This window comes from Python bivittatus, unplaced genomic scaffold, assembly GCF_059951505.1.
Source record: "Python bivittatus isolate LINGU-HERP-01145 unplaced genomic scaffold, Pbiv_v1 ctg000080_np1212, whole genome shotgun sequence".
Lineage (NCBI taxonomy): Eukaryota > Metazoa > Chordata > Lepidosauria > Squamata > Pythonidae > Python > Python bivittatus.
The window spans coordinates 29,887,511-29,905,417 of record NW_028277035.1 but is presented as its reverse complement, the minus strand read 5'-3'; the positions used below and the strand labels follow the sequence as shown (position 1 = coordinate 29,905,417).

General features: G+C 37.8%; 1 protein-coding gene across 3 annotated transcripts in view; it reads left to right on the top strand.

Moving 5' to 3' along the window:
• FSTL4 (follistatin like 4) overlaps positions 1 to 17,907 on the top strand; it is a 419,610-nt gene that overhangs the window by 344,462 nt on the left and 57,241 nt on the right. For all 3 annotated transcript variants that reach the window (XM_088134769.1, XM_088134770.1, XM_088134768.1), the window contains one exon: positions 13,409 to 13,575. In XM_088134769.1, the coding sequence (XP_087990895.1) occupies positions 13,409 to 13,575 (167 nt within the window). The remainder of the gene's footprint in view (positions 1 to 13,408; positions 13,576 to 17,907) is intronic.

Sequence of the window (17,907 nt, the reverse complement as noted above, 5' to 3'; positions counted from 1 at the left end):
TCTCTTCATTCTTTTGCCTTTCCTGCTTTAGGTTTTCTTTGCAGTGCTGTAAGGTTTTATTTTTCTTCCCCTCCCCCCTTACCGTTCTTCTTACTTGTTTTCTCTCTCTTGTTTTAGTAATGCTACTTCTAATAAGCAAACCAATCTTGCATATACTGGTACCTGAGTTACACATTTTAATTAGATACGTTTGTAAAACATACCAATTTTTGATTAGAATAAATGGCATGATTGCCTACTTACTACTAGGAGCCTTGTAATGCAGCAGTTAAGATGTTGGGTGAGGACTGGGGAGACCAGTCCATCCACAGCCATAAAGGCTCAGTGGGTGATGTTGGACCAGTCACTCTATCTCAGTCCAGTCTGCCTCACATTTGTGGGGGGAATTGGAGGAGGAGCGCTGTAGGACTCCCTGGAGGAAAGGCAGAATAGAAACCTAATAAGAAGAAAAGGGATCACTGCTTTCAACAAAACCTCAGAGTAAACTGCCATATGATTTAAAAAAAAAAAAAAGGAAGGGGGGAGTCCTAGGAAAACCATGGTTAAATATTCAGAATGCAGGGAAATGGCACAAAGGTGTAAGAGCTTGCAGATTTAAATAAATGAACTGGATCAAAATGTACTGCTAGTGAAGTCAGTCTTTTGCATTTGCTGAAAAGTTGCTGAACTGTGAAGTGGAAATATTTAATAAAAGGGGAAAGTCATGAAAGCTGTATTTTTCATGAGGTAACTGTCACATCTTATCATAAATTGGCAATCTGAAGTGTCCATCATATTCTAGATGAACTACAGGTGGCACTGGTTTACAATGTATCTGGAAGAAGTAGTGAATAATATGGATTACAAATTTCTCTTCTTTAATACATAAATTGTGTCTCTTGATAATATAACCAAATGTTATTCTTCAAACAATAAACCATGGATTGGTATCAGACTATTTTAAATGATGAATTTGTTGGAACTAATAGACATTTTTTCTTCTTGTGCTCCTCAAACTCCTTGTAACTTGTGGTCTCCCTCTTTTCAAAGTAGTTGATTTAGCTGTTACACTTGGCCTTTTAGTTAATGGGATGTCACTATATTTATGATAAACCATAAGGATTTATGGGATAGCCATATAAATTAACCCAAGGATTAATTTAGCCCTGTAGTCATCTTTTATGTTTTGAATCAGGTATAAATCAATATATTCACAACACTGTGTATACAAATGGGCTTTAGTTGCACTTGGAGAAGCTGGCCAGCTATGCCCAAACTGTCTGGCATTATGTCATTACCTTTAGCAGGAAGTGTGGCCTTTGGCATAAGACTGATAACCAAGTCTACTCTTTCCTTATCCCCTTAAAAATATTCCACAATTGACCAAAACCATGATAGACAGCAGACATCAATATTTATGGGCCTATCTGATGATCATTAAACTTGGAAAGGAAGATGAATAAAAGTTAAAGAGCATGAATTAACAAATTAAATGTTATGTGTCTGAGAAACTAAGAGAAAAAGGAAGGATGTCATGGATCTGAATAAAGGTATGGAATTAAGATTATGAATACATGGAAGGAGGTGAAGATGTAGGTTTAATTATGAATGAATGGGTTAAAATATTATGCCATTAAATATGTATTGGTGTCATTTAGATTGTTGTGGGTGGAAATTTTCATTTAGTATAGTACAGTGATCAGCAATTTCTGGTTCCTCTTCCTATGATAATCTTACTTGCCCATTCTCTGTTGTAGAGATCTAATTCAGGGTTTTCCATATGTCCATAGTTAAATGATTCAATTCATTACACCCACCTTTGATCATTAGCTTAAAACTCTAGTTAAAAGTAAAGTATCTCTTAAGCTAAGTGAAGAACCTGTGGCTTTCCAGGTTGTTCTGAATTACAATTTTAATAGCCTCAGTTACTATAACCAATGATGAAAAATGCTAGGACTTGCAATTCAGTAATATAAGTAGTTCAGTAATAAAGAACCATTTCAAGGACCTAGAATCTAGCTGCAGTGTTGCCTAAGACACTACTTCTCAGAGAAATAGAAGTTAAGGGTATAAAATAACTTGGATAAAAAAAGTGAATCCAAAGCATGATGTAGCAATATTTTGCAGATAATATTGGTATGTACAGTTCATATATTCACAGTGACAGAAATTGTTGGGATTCTACAAGTGCAGCTGCAAAGATCTATTCAATAATCATCTGAGAAATATTACTATATATTGAAAAAAGAAACTTAGCACCAGCAAAACTTTGACCGTAAGTTTGTATCTCACAATATAATTTTTAAAAAGAAAGTTTTAATAGGTTTGTAGCATTGGCTTAACTGCTTGTAACAGTTGTCCAAATATCTGCAAAAACAGTTGGGTTTGGATGAGTTATTTAAAAAAAAGTCCTCCAATCTGAATTATAACTTAGATTCTTTCAGACATGCTTAGGATGAATATGGAAGTTGTGCTTTCTCCGCTAAACAAAGTAACTGTCAACTTTTTATATCCTTACCACAATAAACCACAAGGACTGCAAAATGTCACATACACAGGGACATTATTATGCAAATGCCAACCTTATCTACATGCATTCTGACATCTGTACTTACGTTACAACATTTGTACAATGATGCAATCATGCAGAAGCCATCATCAATTCTCCCCTCTCCCCCCAACATCCATATGTTCTACTGCATTGTACACGTAATAATGATGGCTTGTGAAAAGGAGAGTATGATTCAGGATGACAGGAAAAGAAAAGAGAAACATGTGCATGTAATTACTTTCCATAATTACCTAGTCATGCAAGTGACAGAGGGAGAATTAAAATAGTGGTGGTGCTGTTTATTAAGGCTGTACGAAGACTCAGTTCGTAGGTGCTTTGATTGAATCACCCCTTTGAACTTCATCTTCATATCAAATAATTGATTCCATGTTTCAGATCAGATGCTTTTGAACTGATCTGATGATATGCAAACACACTCTTTTCTTCTGAATTGTATCAACAGTCAGATCAATTTGACTCAAGTTGACAGCCTCAGTAGGATTTTGGGTGACTCACAGACCCCAGTGTATATTCCCTGAGCCTATAAATGATAGTCCAAGGCCACTGGCCTAACTCCTTTATTTTTTGAGAGTAGAGATCTGTTCTGTTCTTAGACTCAGCTGCAATAGCTACAACGTCTGCCTTTTTTTTAGGAAACACTCAGCTGTGAATGTTGAGAGAACCTGAGCTGGACTTATTTTCTGAAGGGAAAGTTGACAGAATAAATTATATACCTTTTAGCACAAGATTAAGCATAACTCAAAAATCATAGCCTGTAGACTTCATGAATAAATGACAAACAGAAAAGACTTAAGATGCTAAATTCTTTGTCATGGTTAGAAATACAGTCATGCCTTTTTATGACTCAGAAAACACTGTGACTAATTTAGTGCAGAATTTACTATAAAACATTATTTGAAGCAGCATGCCTATGGGAGATAGAGTGTACATTACAGTAATAACTTGAATTATGGCAATTATAAAAAATAGCTGAGATTAGCATATTTTCTTAGCTTTTAATAATAATCTTACTTTGCACACATATATTTGCTCAGTTATGTTCCCACACTTAGAATGCATGATGGAAATATAATATAATATATAAATCCAGATGGGGAAGATTTTTCATTTGACACTGACCTGAGCCTCAGAAATACCTTTCAGACTCTATAAAAAAATCAATATGCTGATATATAAGTACATAGAAAAAGAAAAATAGATTTTCTCATAATTAAAAAAGCATTACGTGAATTTCATGCCTATAACAAAAAGTTCTGAGCATCTGTTTGAACCTATTATTGTCGGTGGTGATGGTTTTCTTGTTCCCTATTTTCCCATTTCCCCAGATTCATTGCATGAATTATCCTAACAAACCCACAGAGTGAGTTACAATGTTAGAAAGCTAAGCCAATTCTTCATGAAACCAGAATCTGGAGCGTCAGAGCACTAGTATTGATTCCTAGCTGCTTCCAGGAAACATTTTTAAAAATGGGGAGGGGGGAATGTTAATGCGAACTTCTGTCATCTGAAACTTTACAGAACAGAGTACACATATACCTTATCACGGGATCACTGTTGGTTTTTGGATTTATTACTAATAATTCAGACAGATTCAGTCTAGTTTATGAGTCACTTTCATGACTGGAAGGGGCTGCGGGTACTGGCGATCTGTCATCATGGCATTGAATCCAAAGGGATTCCTGCATTTACTGGAGCCACTTGACGGTACAACAATGGGAACAATAGATCCCACTGTTTCAAATGGTGTAATGTTTCAGCATGCTGTCTGGATAATTTGATTAACATAAAATAATAGTTTCAAATATTTAATTTGCTTTTCAATATAATTCACGATGAAGAGATTTAGATTTTAACCTGGGGACTGTGGAGTCTACATTTAGCCGTGAGAACTCACTGAGAGGCTCTGGGTAGTTATTCTCCCCCAGTCCAACACTCTCACTGAGTTTCAGGGTTGTTCTTGTTGTGGGAGAGAGGAATATTTATGCTGCTGTGAATTTCTAGAGAAAAGGTGGAATATAAATCTAATATATAAAATGTTAACCCTCTCTCTCACACACACTCACACACGCATGCATGTATACACATACACACACACACACACACACATCATACATATGTATTCTATATACATCATAGAGTTGAATGGAATTGGATGGAACAGATCTATGGCTCGATGAAAAAGCAGAGATGGATATAGATGGGTTCATACATCCCTAATTAGAAATGTGTTTTATTGACTGATGAAACAGCAGATACCAAGAAAAATAGTCTTGGCTTGTGTATGCCCTAAACTAGGACAGAACATATTTACTGAGACTAAATTTCAGTGTGAAGCTCATGTTCCTTTATTAATTGGAGACAGAATACATTATGAGCTTGTGCCAATCAACATAATAAATAAAAGATATGGAATAATCTTCATTCTTTAATAAGATGCACATCTACTGATAGCCTAGAAAAAACTATTTCAGTATTTCATGTACTGGAAAATATCTGTGAGCAAATGGGAAAAATAATTAAAAAGCAGTAACAATATACTGCAAAATGTTATATCCAGAGTTTAAACTCAAAAAATCTAATTAAAGATATAAAAAGCATTTTCCAAAGCAAATGGAATTCTCCATGTAATGTACTCCTCTTGTTCAAGGAAAGTAGAATCTATGACCCACACTTGCTATGTAAATTATCTCTGAGCTATGCTAAATCAATGAGTTTTGTTCTGTAGATGCTCGTTCCAGGTTGCTCCCTGTAATGACCTCAATTATATATGTCTTCATTGTGAAATTATGATTGCCGTTGCTTGGGTTCAGATGACAGCAGAGGAAAGATTTCCATGATAAAGAAGTACAAGTGGTACTGTCTAACTAAATTAGCATGCAGGGCTTGCTATTAAAGACTATTGCTATTAAAATCAGTGCAGTTCATAAAGACCTTGTGATTGAATAGTAACAGTAATAGTAACGGTAATAATAATACAACATCACCATCAGTCAATTGCAAAAGGCAGCTTTACTTGGAACAGCTTATATTCTGTGACAATACCTTTAACACCATCAAACATCTGCCTATGGGAAGGACCCGATAGGTGAATAAAAATGCCAAATCCAGTCTAAATATTTGGCTGACTGTGCGACCAACCATAATAATAATATAAAGACCTGCAAATAGAAATAGAAAGATTGTGGCACAGATAGTACCAATAGTTATAGGTGCCTTAGGTGCAATCCCAAAACATCTGGAGCACCACTTGAAGACCATCGGCATTGACAAAATCACCATCAGTCAATTGCAAAAGGCAGTTTTACTGGGAACACCTTACATCCTGCGACAATACCTTTATCACCATCAAGCAATATCTGCCTATCCTTGGGAAGAACTCAATAGGTGGATAAAAATGCCAAATCCAGTCTAAACATCTGGCTGACTGCACGACCAACAACAGCAATAACAATACAACTGGGAGGCAATAATATATAATGGTTATAGATCAATATACAATGTTTAACAGCTTACCATGACAGAATATTTACAAGTACATATGGCTAGAGATGCATGCTTGCAAGATAGTTATATATCCTGCCTCGGATTTCTTTCTTAGTCCCTAAAAGTAGGAAAAGTACCTTTGCATCAAGCTTGATTTCTGGTGACTTCATGGATTACAGCCATGTAGTTTTCTTGGCAAAATACCATGCTAGTTTGTCATTGCCTTCTTGAAGAAAGCTTTTAGAATCCTCAGTCTAACCTACAGCCCTGGTGTTCCCTGTAGGTTTCCTAGGTGAATTCTAAGCAGACTTGGCTTCAAAGTCCAAACGGGATCAGCTAGATGTTGCCATCTGCTCAGATACTAGTGACTCACACAGGGTCACAATAGGATCTATGCTGGTGAAATCATAACCCCGTTTGTTTGATCTTCTCACTCACCTTTAACACCTGTGAGTTTGTGTTCTCCAAAAGCACTTGCAATAAATAAAAGAATGATTGTTATTCTGTTAGCTTATGACTTTGTTAGAATGTATTAGAACGGTCAGACTATTATGAAGGACTAATAGTATCATATGCAATTTTTCTAAGAAATATTTTTTTCATTACTCTTCCGTGAAACTCAATATTTGTCATACTTTAAAAGGAAATGCTACAACAGTACCTTTGAAAGAAAGAATGTGAGACATGTTAAAAGTGCTTCATAGAATCCAAATTATTCTGAAAAAAGTATGATTAAGGAAACACCATGGAAAGACAAAGCCAGTGGAGTGTGTTTTCCTCTTCTTATCTCTTTAAACAAAATAAATCGTCATTAAAGCCACTACATTTTATGTGTTTTGCTAATTGTTTTTCTTTATTGTATCAAGTACATGTCAAATATAATTATTTTCATCAAAATAAGAAAATGTACTCCAACTTTAAAAATGTACAGTACTAATGTAGCATATATTAGTGTTAGAAATTACAGAAATAAGTGTTATGAATATTTAGAAATAATCAAAACAAAATGTTATAAACTGTGAATGGCCAGTCCTAATCAAGTCTCAAATATGTGTGAATAACAGTAGATAGAACAAAGACACAATCTGACCAGATTATGGGAATTTTACACAATCTATAACAGTAATATTGATTTCCAGAGCAAACGTTTGCATAGAGTCTCATACCTGACCCATCCAGAGTATTTTATACCTGGTTATTAGCTTAACTGTATGATTTTCTGCTCTCTTTAACTCATTATAACAGAGCTGCCTTCTGGTGCTTTACATATCCAGCACTTAATGTTCCCTAATGAAAAGTGCACAGCTTCAGTAAATTTGACGCTTGTTTTTAAATGGCTTGCTGCAGTGACAGCCTCTTTGGGTTTGACTCTCAGTAAACTCTGCAGAAAATGGAACAAAAATATTGGCAAGGGGATCTCCACAAACTAAGCCATGGAGCAAAATGTATGCATACCAGAGCAATTGAATAGAAGCTGTGAAGTGTTTAGATCATAAGAACAATAAGCAGTGCCCTTCTGGATCAGACCCCTGGCCCATCTAGTCCAGCTATCTGTTCTCACAGTGGCCAACCGACAGCACAAGGAAGCCCACTAGTCTCCCAGCAGGTGGCCTTCAGTGGCAGTCATGTGCTTCAGTGCTGCCATCAACAGTTATAGCCGTTGATCCCCAGGACTTCCATGAATTGGTCCAGCCCTTTATTCTGAAGCCAGCCAAGCTGATAGTCAGCACCACATTTCATGGTAGTGAATTCCAAATTTGAATTATGCATTGTATTTTATTTTATTTTATTTTATTTTATTTATTTATTTATCAAATTTATATGCCATTCATCTCACTGTATAAGTGACTCTAGGCAGCTTACAAGTAAAAAGAAAGCTATACAAAATATTTACAAAAGTATACAGAGTTAAAAGACAGATGAAGACAAAGTTCTCAAGCCACCAACCATTCTCAGTGCTGCAAACTCCCATTGATTTCCCATGCAGAAACAGGTCTTAATGTTCTTCTGGAAGGCCAGAAGAGTGGGGGCCAATCTCACCTCAGGGGACAAGATGTTCAAGGTGGGAGTGACAGCAGACAAGGCTCTTCTCCTAGACTCTGCCATCAAAATTCTCTAGCCAATGGGGTCCGTAACATGCCCTTCCTGCCAGACTGGGTGGGATGGGTCGATGTAATCAGGATGAGATGGTTCCTCAGGTAACCTGGCCCCAGGCCATGAAGGGCTTTAAGGTCATAACCAACACCTTGAATTGGACCTGGAAACAAACCGGCACCCAATGCAGCTCACGCAGAAGAGGTGTTATGTGAGCAGCCCTAGAGGCGCCCATGACTGCCCATGTTGCTGCATTCTGCACCAGCTGCAGCTTCTAGATACTTTTCAAGGGTAGCCCTATGTAGAGCACATTGCAATAGTCCATACAGGAGATGACCAGGGCATGAGTGACTGAGAGAAGGGCTTCCCAATCCAGGAAAGGGGCAACTGGCATACAATATGGAATTGAGCAAAGGACATCCTAGCCATGACTGTCACCTCCTCCTCGAGCAGGAGTCATGAGCCCAGGAGGACCCCCAGATTGTACTCTGGGTCCATCTGGGGCAGTGCAACCTCATCCAGGACCAAAGATGGTAAGCCCCTAGGAAGAGCCCCACACCCACAGCCACTTTGTTTTACCAGGGTTCAGTTGAAGCCTGTTGTTCCCCGTCCAGACCCCCACAGCCTCCAAGTACTGCAAAACTACATCCACAGCATCCCTTAGTTCACCAGGATGGAAATGTACAACTGAGTATCATCTGCATACTGATGATACCTCATCCCGTGGTGATGGATGAGCTCACCCAGCACCTTCATGTAGATGTTAAAAAGTAGTGGAGGGATGGTATCAAAAGCTGCCAAGAGGTCAAGAAGAGCCAGGATGGGCACACTACCCCCATCCTGCTCCTGCCAGAGATCATCCATGAGTGTGACCAATGCTGTTTCCATCCCGTATCTGGACCTGAAACCTGACTGAAAGGGGTCCAGATAATTTGTTTCATCCAGGATCCTCTGGAACTGCAGTGCCACCACTTTTTCTACCACCTTCCCCCAAAATCGAAAATTATTCAGAACAGTGGGATCCAACAATGGCTTCTTGAGGAGAGGGCAAACCAGCACCTCTTTAAATGGAGTAGGAAACACCCCCTCCCCCAAGGATGAATTAACCATCGATAGAACCCACCCACATGTCACCTCCTGGGTGGCCTCGACCACCCTGTTTCAATACTGTTTCTTACGATTCCTATTATGCCATTATTGTTTTGTTTGTGTGTGTGCGTGTGTGTGTGTGTTTTGCAATGGATGCACCCTGTATCAACACCTTAATTGAACTGTTTACCATTACTCCAAGACCTCTTTCCTCATCAGTCACTGCTAGCTTTGATCCCATTAGTTTGTATGAGTAGTTAGGATTTTTGGCACCAATGTCCATCATTTTCCACTTGCTCCCCTTGAATGACATTTGCCATTTTGACACCTACTGCCCTAATGTAATGTGCGGAGATCCCTTCGGGTCTCTTTGCACTCCCTTTTTGTTTGCATCACTCTGCACAACATCAGCAAACTTGGCTATTCCCTTAGTCACACTTGATTCCAGATCATTTATAAATATTAAAAGGAAAAAAAAGCAGTCCTAGGGTGACCCCCCCCCCCCAGTTACATTCCTCCATTGTGAGAAATATCCATTTATTCCTATTCTTTGTTTTCTATTCTTTAGCCAGTTACTTATCCACAACTGGGCCTGTCTTTTTATTCCATAGCTATTAAACTCACTGAGAAGTCTTTGATGAGAGACTTTGTCAAAAGCTTTTTGAAAAACTAATATGTGACATCTGCCGGCTTGCCCTTACCCACGTGTTTATTAATACCCTCAGAAAACAAGTAGATTAGTTAGGCAGGACTTTGCCTTTGTGGAGACATGTTGGGAAACATTGAGCAAGGCTGGCATCTCCAAACATTTGGTAATTTTATCTGAGGTAAAATTATCCAAGCATGAGGTTAATAAAGATGCCTATCTCAGAATACATGTATAGTTTTTTGAGAAAAGGCTAATCAAGGTTGCTCTAAAACCAAAGATGGCACCCTTTCTATTAATTTAGTAAAATCACAGGAACAATTTCCTAATTACTACATCTGTATTTAGAAAGCCTTCGAAACACAACTGGTAACTGAAGGAAGACATCAATAACAGCTCATTGAAAAAAAATGAAATGCTAGTATGCTTAGCTTAACTTTTTTTTAGCATGGATGCAGGAGTGAATGCTTTAAAATCTGGTTTGTGTGTGTGTGCTTCAAAAAATCACCCCTCCTTTTTTGGTAAAATGCCCCATCTGACAGGCATCTTAAGTATATATTATGTGCTTGTAATGCCTGCTAAAATCTGATACCATTTATCTGGAACTGAACATTCATACTGAGGAGCACTTCGCTGCTTGATTTGGAAAAAGGAAAAAAGGAATTTCTATCCTTGGAGAGTCTGATCAGGCCACTGCCATTCTGAAGAGCAAATGTCAACAATCTTTTCCTTATACCAACTACAGCATTGATAAAGTGTTTTGCTACTCAAGTAAGCCCAGGCCGTGTCAGATTCACTAATCAGTATTTCAGGGTAGATTCTTAATTTCTCTGCTCATCAATAAAGAGGAAAGGAACTGAAGCAGCAAAGAGTAGATGACTGGATTAGCCATTGTTTCAGTTTGTATCTCTTAAAGGTTAATTAGCCCTGACACTTATAAAAAGGAATTAGGTATCTGCTCACAGTTACTTTCCAAGGAGGTCTGAACCTCATGCTTTGTGTGTTACAGAATAGGTGGGCATTGTGTTTAATGGTTCTCCAGCCAGCTGCCAACTTAAAGGTCTGTGTTGCTTGTTTATTTGAGCCACATCAAGAGTTTTGCTTTCATGCATTTTTGTGTGTAAGTGTGGGTGCATGCCTTCAAGTCAGTCCTGATTCCTGACAACTGCCTAGACAAGTCCCAGAAGTTTTTTTGGCAAGATTTCAGAACTGGTTTGCCATTGCCTCCTTCCTAGGGCTGAGAGAGAGTGACTGGCCCAAGGTCACCCAGCTGGTTTTGTGCTTAAGGCAGGACTAGAACTCATGGTCTCACCCCTACACCACACCGGCTCTCAAAGCATTGCCACTGTTGTCAGAAAGACCTATTCTTTCAAGTGGTAAAAACAGTGCCTCTGGAAGAATGTGAATTTCTAAGGCTATTGCTTGAACCCAGCTCTGATTACTCTTAATCATGATAAAGCCTCTGTAAATTCCAGCCAGGATCTTATTTCAGGAATGATAATTTTCAATGTCTTTCTTCTTTTCTATCATGTGGCAGTTGCTTTTCAGTTAGCAATATCTCTCTGCTCCTTATTTTCAGCTGAGGTCTTGGCATAATTATTCTCTAACAAAGTAATGAATATTGTTCATTATTTTCCTCCCAACTAGCCCTCCTCCATCATTCTTTCTATCTTCTTCTGCTACTTTTGAATCAATTCCCCTCCTTCCTTTATTTCTGTAGAAATTTGATGGCCTTTAAGGGGTTTTAAAACCTGTTTTATTTGATCAAATTAATGTGATTAGGGCTACCATATCTATGCTGCAAAATTCCAGGTCACCTCTAGATGGAGTCATCTGTTCAGAATTTTCTGAATCTCCTGGTGCCCTCTAGTGGACATTTGGAAATTTGCAGCCTAAACTGTTAGCTGTGATATACATGATTTCCAGAGATGTCATATTTCTCCTGAAGTCCATGTATTTGCTATTTTGTTTGTCTGCCAGCCACAGACTGGATCAATGTTGCACCAAAGGAGATGTGATATGAACTATCATTCCCTTTAAAAAAAAATCATCTGAATGGGCTATTAATGTGAAAGCTCCACTTGGAGCATTTAACTGTTATATTGTCCAGAGTCAAGAAGAGATGTCTAGGGAATTATAGAGTGGCAAATGTTTCACTTTTGACAATGTTGCTTTATTGGTTCACCAGTTCTCATTATTTCTAGTTAAAATGCTTAACAACAACACTTTTCCATTGACACTAATTCCACCATCAAGTATCTTACCTGTCTGTGCAAAGTGCTGATTGGCAAAGTTGCCTATGCAAATAATAATGCTATTATTGTAGGGTTTTGAGGGAGTAAAATGTACAGACATCATGATTCTAGGCTATTTTATTATCTCTCTGCAGGTATTAATCAGAATGCAGTGCAAAGTAGAAAAGGAAAAAATACTCTTGTGCCTAAAACCAGTTCATACAAAGCAGTTTAGAATGGGTTAGCTTATCATCCTGGTTTTCTGATGTAAGAGGACATTTGGATGACTGTTTACTCAGTAGGCAGGATTTATTAGGATTGTCTATCCTAATAAAACTACTACATATACTTGGGGATAAGCCCATTTGTGGATAAGCTGACCCTCGAATTGTTAACCAAAATATCATGAAAGATATGCCACCTGCAGATAAGCTGAGCTCCTTTTTTCATGGTATTTTAGTTAAAATTTTAAGGGTTGCTTATCCACAGATGGGCTTATCTACAAGTATATATGGGAAATACGGGTACTGTATATACTTGCAGATAAGCCCATCCGTCGATAAGCTGAACCCGATTTTGGGGGTGTAATTTGGGACCTAGAATTCTCAGTTTATCCACGAATATGTACAGTATTTTTTTTTTTCTGATTATCAGGAAAAATAACGATTTTCTTTGTTGTTCTGACCATGTATGACTTTTTCCCCAAGTGTTTGAGTCCAGTTAAGTCAGATCCTCTTTGGGTGGTTTTATTATTGTGTTTGGTTGCCCATCTTATATTTTACATATTGGGTATGTTTTTAATGTTATGTGGGGTTTTTTTGTTTTTTGTTTTTGCTTTATTGTGGGTTTTTGCTGTTCATTGCCCAGAGTCACACTGCTTCAGTTGGGTGGCCCTAATTATCAAACAAACAAACAAACAAATAAATAAATAGGTGAAGTTTTCACATTCCTACCAGAGAAACAATTAGTCCAAACAGGTGTGCCTGTTAGAGTCCTCAGCACTGAGAAAGAAAAATATATTCTAATCTCTTAAATATGAATTTGATTTCTGCAGGCTGGTAAGACTGAAGGACATTATCTTACTTCTAACAACCTGGAAGATTGTCTGATAGGCAAGGAGTCTGAAATAAAGAAATAAATTATAATATAGGGGTTTTGAGGTATGTCCTATTTCCTGTTGTTCTAGGTTTACCTTCGGGGCTGGCTCCATTTTAGTTACTGCTGAAAGCTCCTTAATCAAGCAGTGAAAAGGCCATTTTAATTTAGTAGATAATAATATGAATACACTGCTTTTTGTTATTCTTTTCACAGAGGTGGTTCAACTCATACTCCCTGAAGAGCAGAATGTCAGCATTACCACAGTCACTGTTGGGCTAAGCACTGTATTGACTTGTGCTATACATGGACCTCTGAGACCTCCAATCATCTGGAAGCGCAATGGCATCGTGTTGAACTTCTTGGATTTGGAAGATATCAATGTAAGTCTTCAGCTGTAATCATGACTACACATTGGAGAAATGGAAATCTGACATTACAGTCTCCCAGGATTCACACATTCTTTGAACATATACTGTATATTCTCCCTCGGGGAAATACATTCTCGATAGTAAACATTAGTTTTTGTAGGGAACTTTGATCTTTTAATCATTCCTCAGTTTTAAATGTGGCAGCTTTTATATTTTCATAATTTAGTGTTATACTGTGAAAAGATATATATCATTCTTATGCATATTTATGGTTACAGGATGAAATAAAATTTCCTCAGAATTTTTGCTACCTTATATACTCTAAAACACACTCTAAGGCTAGGATAAATCAGAGTCCCCTTCCAAGACTGGAAAGGGAGTTCCAACCTTGGAAACAGAAATACTGCAACAACCATTAACTCCCTGGTTTTCCCAACACTGAAAATGCAGTATTGGGAAGAGGAGGGGGAAAAAAGACATGGTTGGGGGCACGCTGGAAAAAGCAGTGAATTTGCCAGAACCAGACTCATCAAACCAGGGAAAAATTCAGACCAGCCTTTGCCATGAAGATAAATAACTATAAAAACCTGTATGGGAATAGATCAGTATATTTTATTAGGACAGGTAAGATTATCTTGTGAAATGCTCGCAATCCATATTCTCTTTGGGAATAGGTTTTTCATATGATAAGAAGAACAAGAGCACTGGTGACTCAGAACATCTTCCACAAAATAAATGTTTTATGTTCTCTAAAATAGATATTCGTTTGGAACAGAAAAATACAAGTGCAGTATGTGTGTGTTTGTATATTTTAATGCTCAGATACTATTTGGGATGAGTATCCAAGTTCTTGGACAAGTTACTTGTTCTTTATTCTCAACAGTTTGCTTCACTGATGGGTGTTATATACCCTCCAGAATAGTCATTTTGTGAACAGGCATGTCTCCCCTACCAGCCACTGTGTGATAATACCACCACACTTTCTCTTTGTTTAGAATGTGCAAATGGACCCTGCTATAAGGCTGTGCAGGAGATCCAGTCCTGACTCAGATTTTAGTATGGTGACAACCAGATGTAATACTTTGTTTCCTGTTGCAGTTTTGATCCAGATTCAGCCCTTTCCTTCTGCTATTTATTTTGCCTCAAACTGATCTATTAAAACAACTTATGTACTTTTTGATAATGTCAGCTGTAGAATGCAGCTGCTTTACAGATTTGAAAAGAGGGAACTTGTACAGGCTGCTGTACACCATAAAGTTCCCCTACTGACCTCTGTTAACTTTTCTAAATCTTCTTGGTCAAATTGGACTAAAGGTCATGCTGGACAATCCAGCAGTTGGAAACAGTGGTTTATTTCTCTTCTGAAACACAATTCCACATTACTCAATGATATATTTAAAGGCACTAAGGGGAAACTATGCTTCTTAATGTACTTGAAGTCAGTTAATTACATTATTGCCATTCCCACCCTTTTAGCATGCCTCAAGCAGCAACTCAATTGCATTTTTCTACTTTTCACAATAAGGCTAGCAATTTAGTTAATTGGAAGTATAATAGGAGATTTATTGTACCTTTTAACTTCAAGAAAATCTTCCCTGCTTCTGGCACTATTTAATCACATACAAGCTTAGAGACATTTTCAGACATTTTTTTTAACAATCATACATTGTATTTCAATTGAATTAATGTTCTGTCAAAAACTAACCAGGAGCCCTCACGTAATATCAAAATAAGAATAAGGTTGCAGCAGAAAATTCAATATTGCTGTGCCCCACATCCACTTTTTGTCCTGGATAGAAATAGACAGTATGTGATATACATCAAAATAAATATTGATGACAGTAATACTTGGTAATAAAACACTCACTAATTCTAAGTGTACACAAAAATTAAAACTGGGAGACTAATCATTATTTTTGATGGCTTGCTGCTTTTGTGCACTGTTTTGATTGGCAATTAAAATTAATCGTTTTTCTTGACTATTTAATGAGAGACTTATAAGCAGCATAGTAATTTCTCTTATCTACCAAGACCTGAATATTTTCATCATATAACTCTTCCAAAAGTACCATCTGACTTGGTACTTTTGAGACTGAATGACTCATATAATTAAATCATTTTTCCTTGTCCCTAATTTTCAAGGTTGCCTAAATTAATAAAATAATATTTAATACTAATGAATATCATTGCTACTTGGGATGCATTTTAAGAGAAGCCAGTTTTATTCAAGTATTTATTTTATTACACTGATAACTCACATTTTCTCCAACCATACAGGGTTTAATACAATGGTTATTCATTACTGTTCATTCTTGTATGGATAATAGTCCGCCTAAGGATCAAAAAGAATAAGGATGATTTTAAAAATAAATAATGGAAAAAAGCTAATTATATTCTGCCTTGTAATTTAGTGTGTTGCTTCTTATTTCCCTGAAAGGTTTGTATCTTTCAAGCATGTATACAGTAGTTTACCAGGAAAATGTTTAACAGCTAGAGAAGGATGGATCAAATGATTTTAGATCCATCTCAGTTTCATATGTGTTTATTCATAAATCCATTCTGCATTTTCAATACTTGCTTATCTATGGTGGAGCAGCCCTAGTAAAAAATGAAGGATCCCTTGATTATTGAAATCATAAGCTGCATATTGTTAAGTAAACTAGTGTGTCTTAAGTCTTGTATGTCTCAGGAGATGGGATAGGTTCATTAGAGAGAAGAAATAGAAGCAACTTCATAAGATAAATGGATCTCATAAAGGGCATTCAGCTCCTTTGAGTAGACTTGTCCAGATTATTTCTAATCTTTCATCATCAGCTTTTGTTTCACAAGGTTAGCACTTGGTTGGCCTTGTCTGTTCCTGGGCTGTATATTGCTGTCCTCCCCCTTCCCAGGCACCTTTTCCTCATTTCTGATAGCACTATTGCCTGTGGTCTAAATGACCAATCACCCTATGTGTCCTGCTCTCAAGATATCATGCTGGACACTGTCTCACCTGTAGAGGGTGACCAACTGGCTGGCACTTACTAATCAGAAGATGTGTGATAGCGCTGCTACAGCAGGGAGTCACGGAAGGGAGCAGTGTATAGTGGGGAGAGGGGACAGGGAGCTGATAAACCTTCTCCCTTTAGCAGAACATTTACTGTATGTATTTTTTTCATTTATTTATTCAATGTATAAGTTGTCTCAGTCATCAACATGATTCTGGGCAACATATAATGCATTAAACATATGTCTGGTTGTTTAAAGCCTCCCCCATGGACAACTATTACTCTGCCTTTTCTGCTCAAAGAGCAATTCCAGCATCTTGTACACTTTCTTCACAAAAAGGGTCCCTTCACCTAAGTACTCTATGAGGAGGCAGGACATGACACATTGTTACAAAATGAATGGCATGTCCACAGTGAGTAAGTTTTAGGAAACAGAGTGACTATGCCCCTAGCATCTCCAAAAGTAAAATAGCTGATGTTTTGTGGAAGAAAAGCCATGCAGTGGCCAGTGTGAGCTCTTCCTTTCGTTTGTTTTCTCCCCTGAGACTTTCAGATAGCCTGAAGAACACTGGCCCACATCTGGTTTACAGTCACAACAGGAAAATGCTGAGAGCACCAGCGTGTGGGGATGTAAGTGTGTTGTAGAGCAGAGAGGAAGAATTTGCAGCCAAGAGTGGAGAGCAGCTGTCAGCTTAGGAAGTGACCGATGGTAAAGGAGGAGCAGGCTTGGACTTCAGCAAGCTGACAGCAAACACGCTGAAAGGGGAAACAGAGCTCAGCAGCCTCACTGCCCCAGTAGAGATGCTAAGAGCCTACAGCACCTTCCTTCCCCAGCACTAAGAAACTGCAAAGCTAAAGCTTCAGTAGCAGTTCAGAACAGTAGCTGACGGCTGTGGATATTATTAAGAAAAAAGAGAATGTTGGAATTGGAAGGTCACAATCTGAGTCTCTTGGTTGGTGGTCTGGACCACTTCTCAAAAAAATCTCCTCACATGTTTATGTCCACAAGTCTAGCTACAATATTCATTTTCCACAACATCTTCTCACAAATTCCTATTTTGTCATTAGTTTCAAAACATTGTTATCTTTATTCATCTGATTTGTATAGCTGCCCAACTGACACGTAACTCAGGATGGAGAACATCATTAATAAACAATAATGAGCCAATAAAAACAACACAATAAAACAAACTGTAAAAAAAATAACCCCAAACAGAAACACATGAACACGTCAAGTGCCAAGAAAACTCATCCAGTAGGTCATGTTGTTCCCAGATCCAGTGCCTGAAGGGAAAAAGGGTCTTTTATGTTTTTGAAACATAGGCAGATCATGGCCAGCTGAATCTCAGCATCCTGA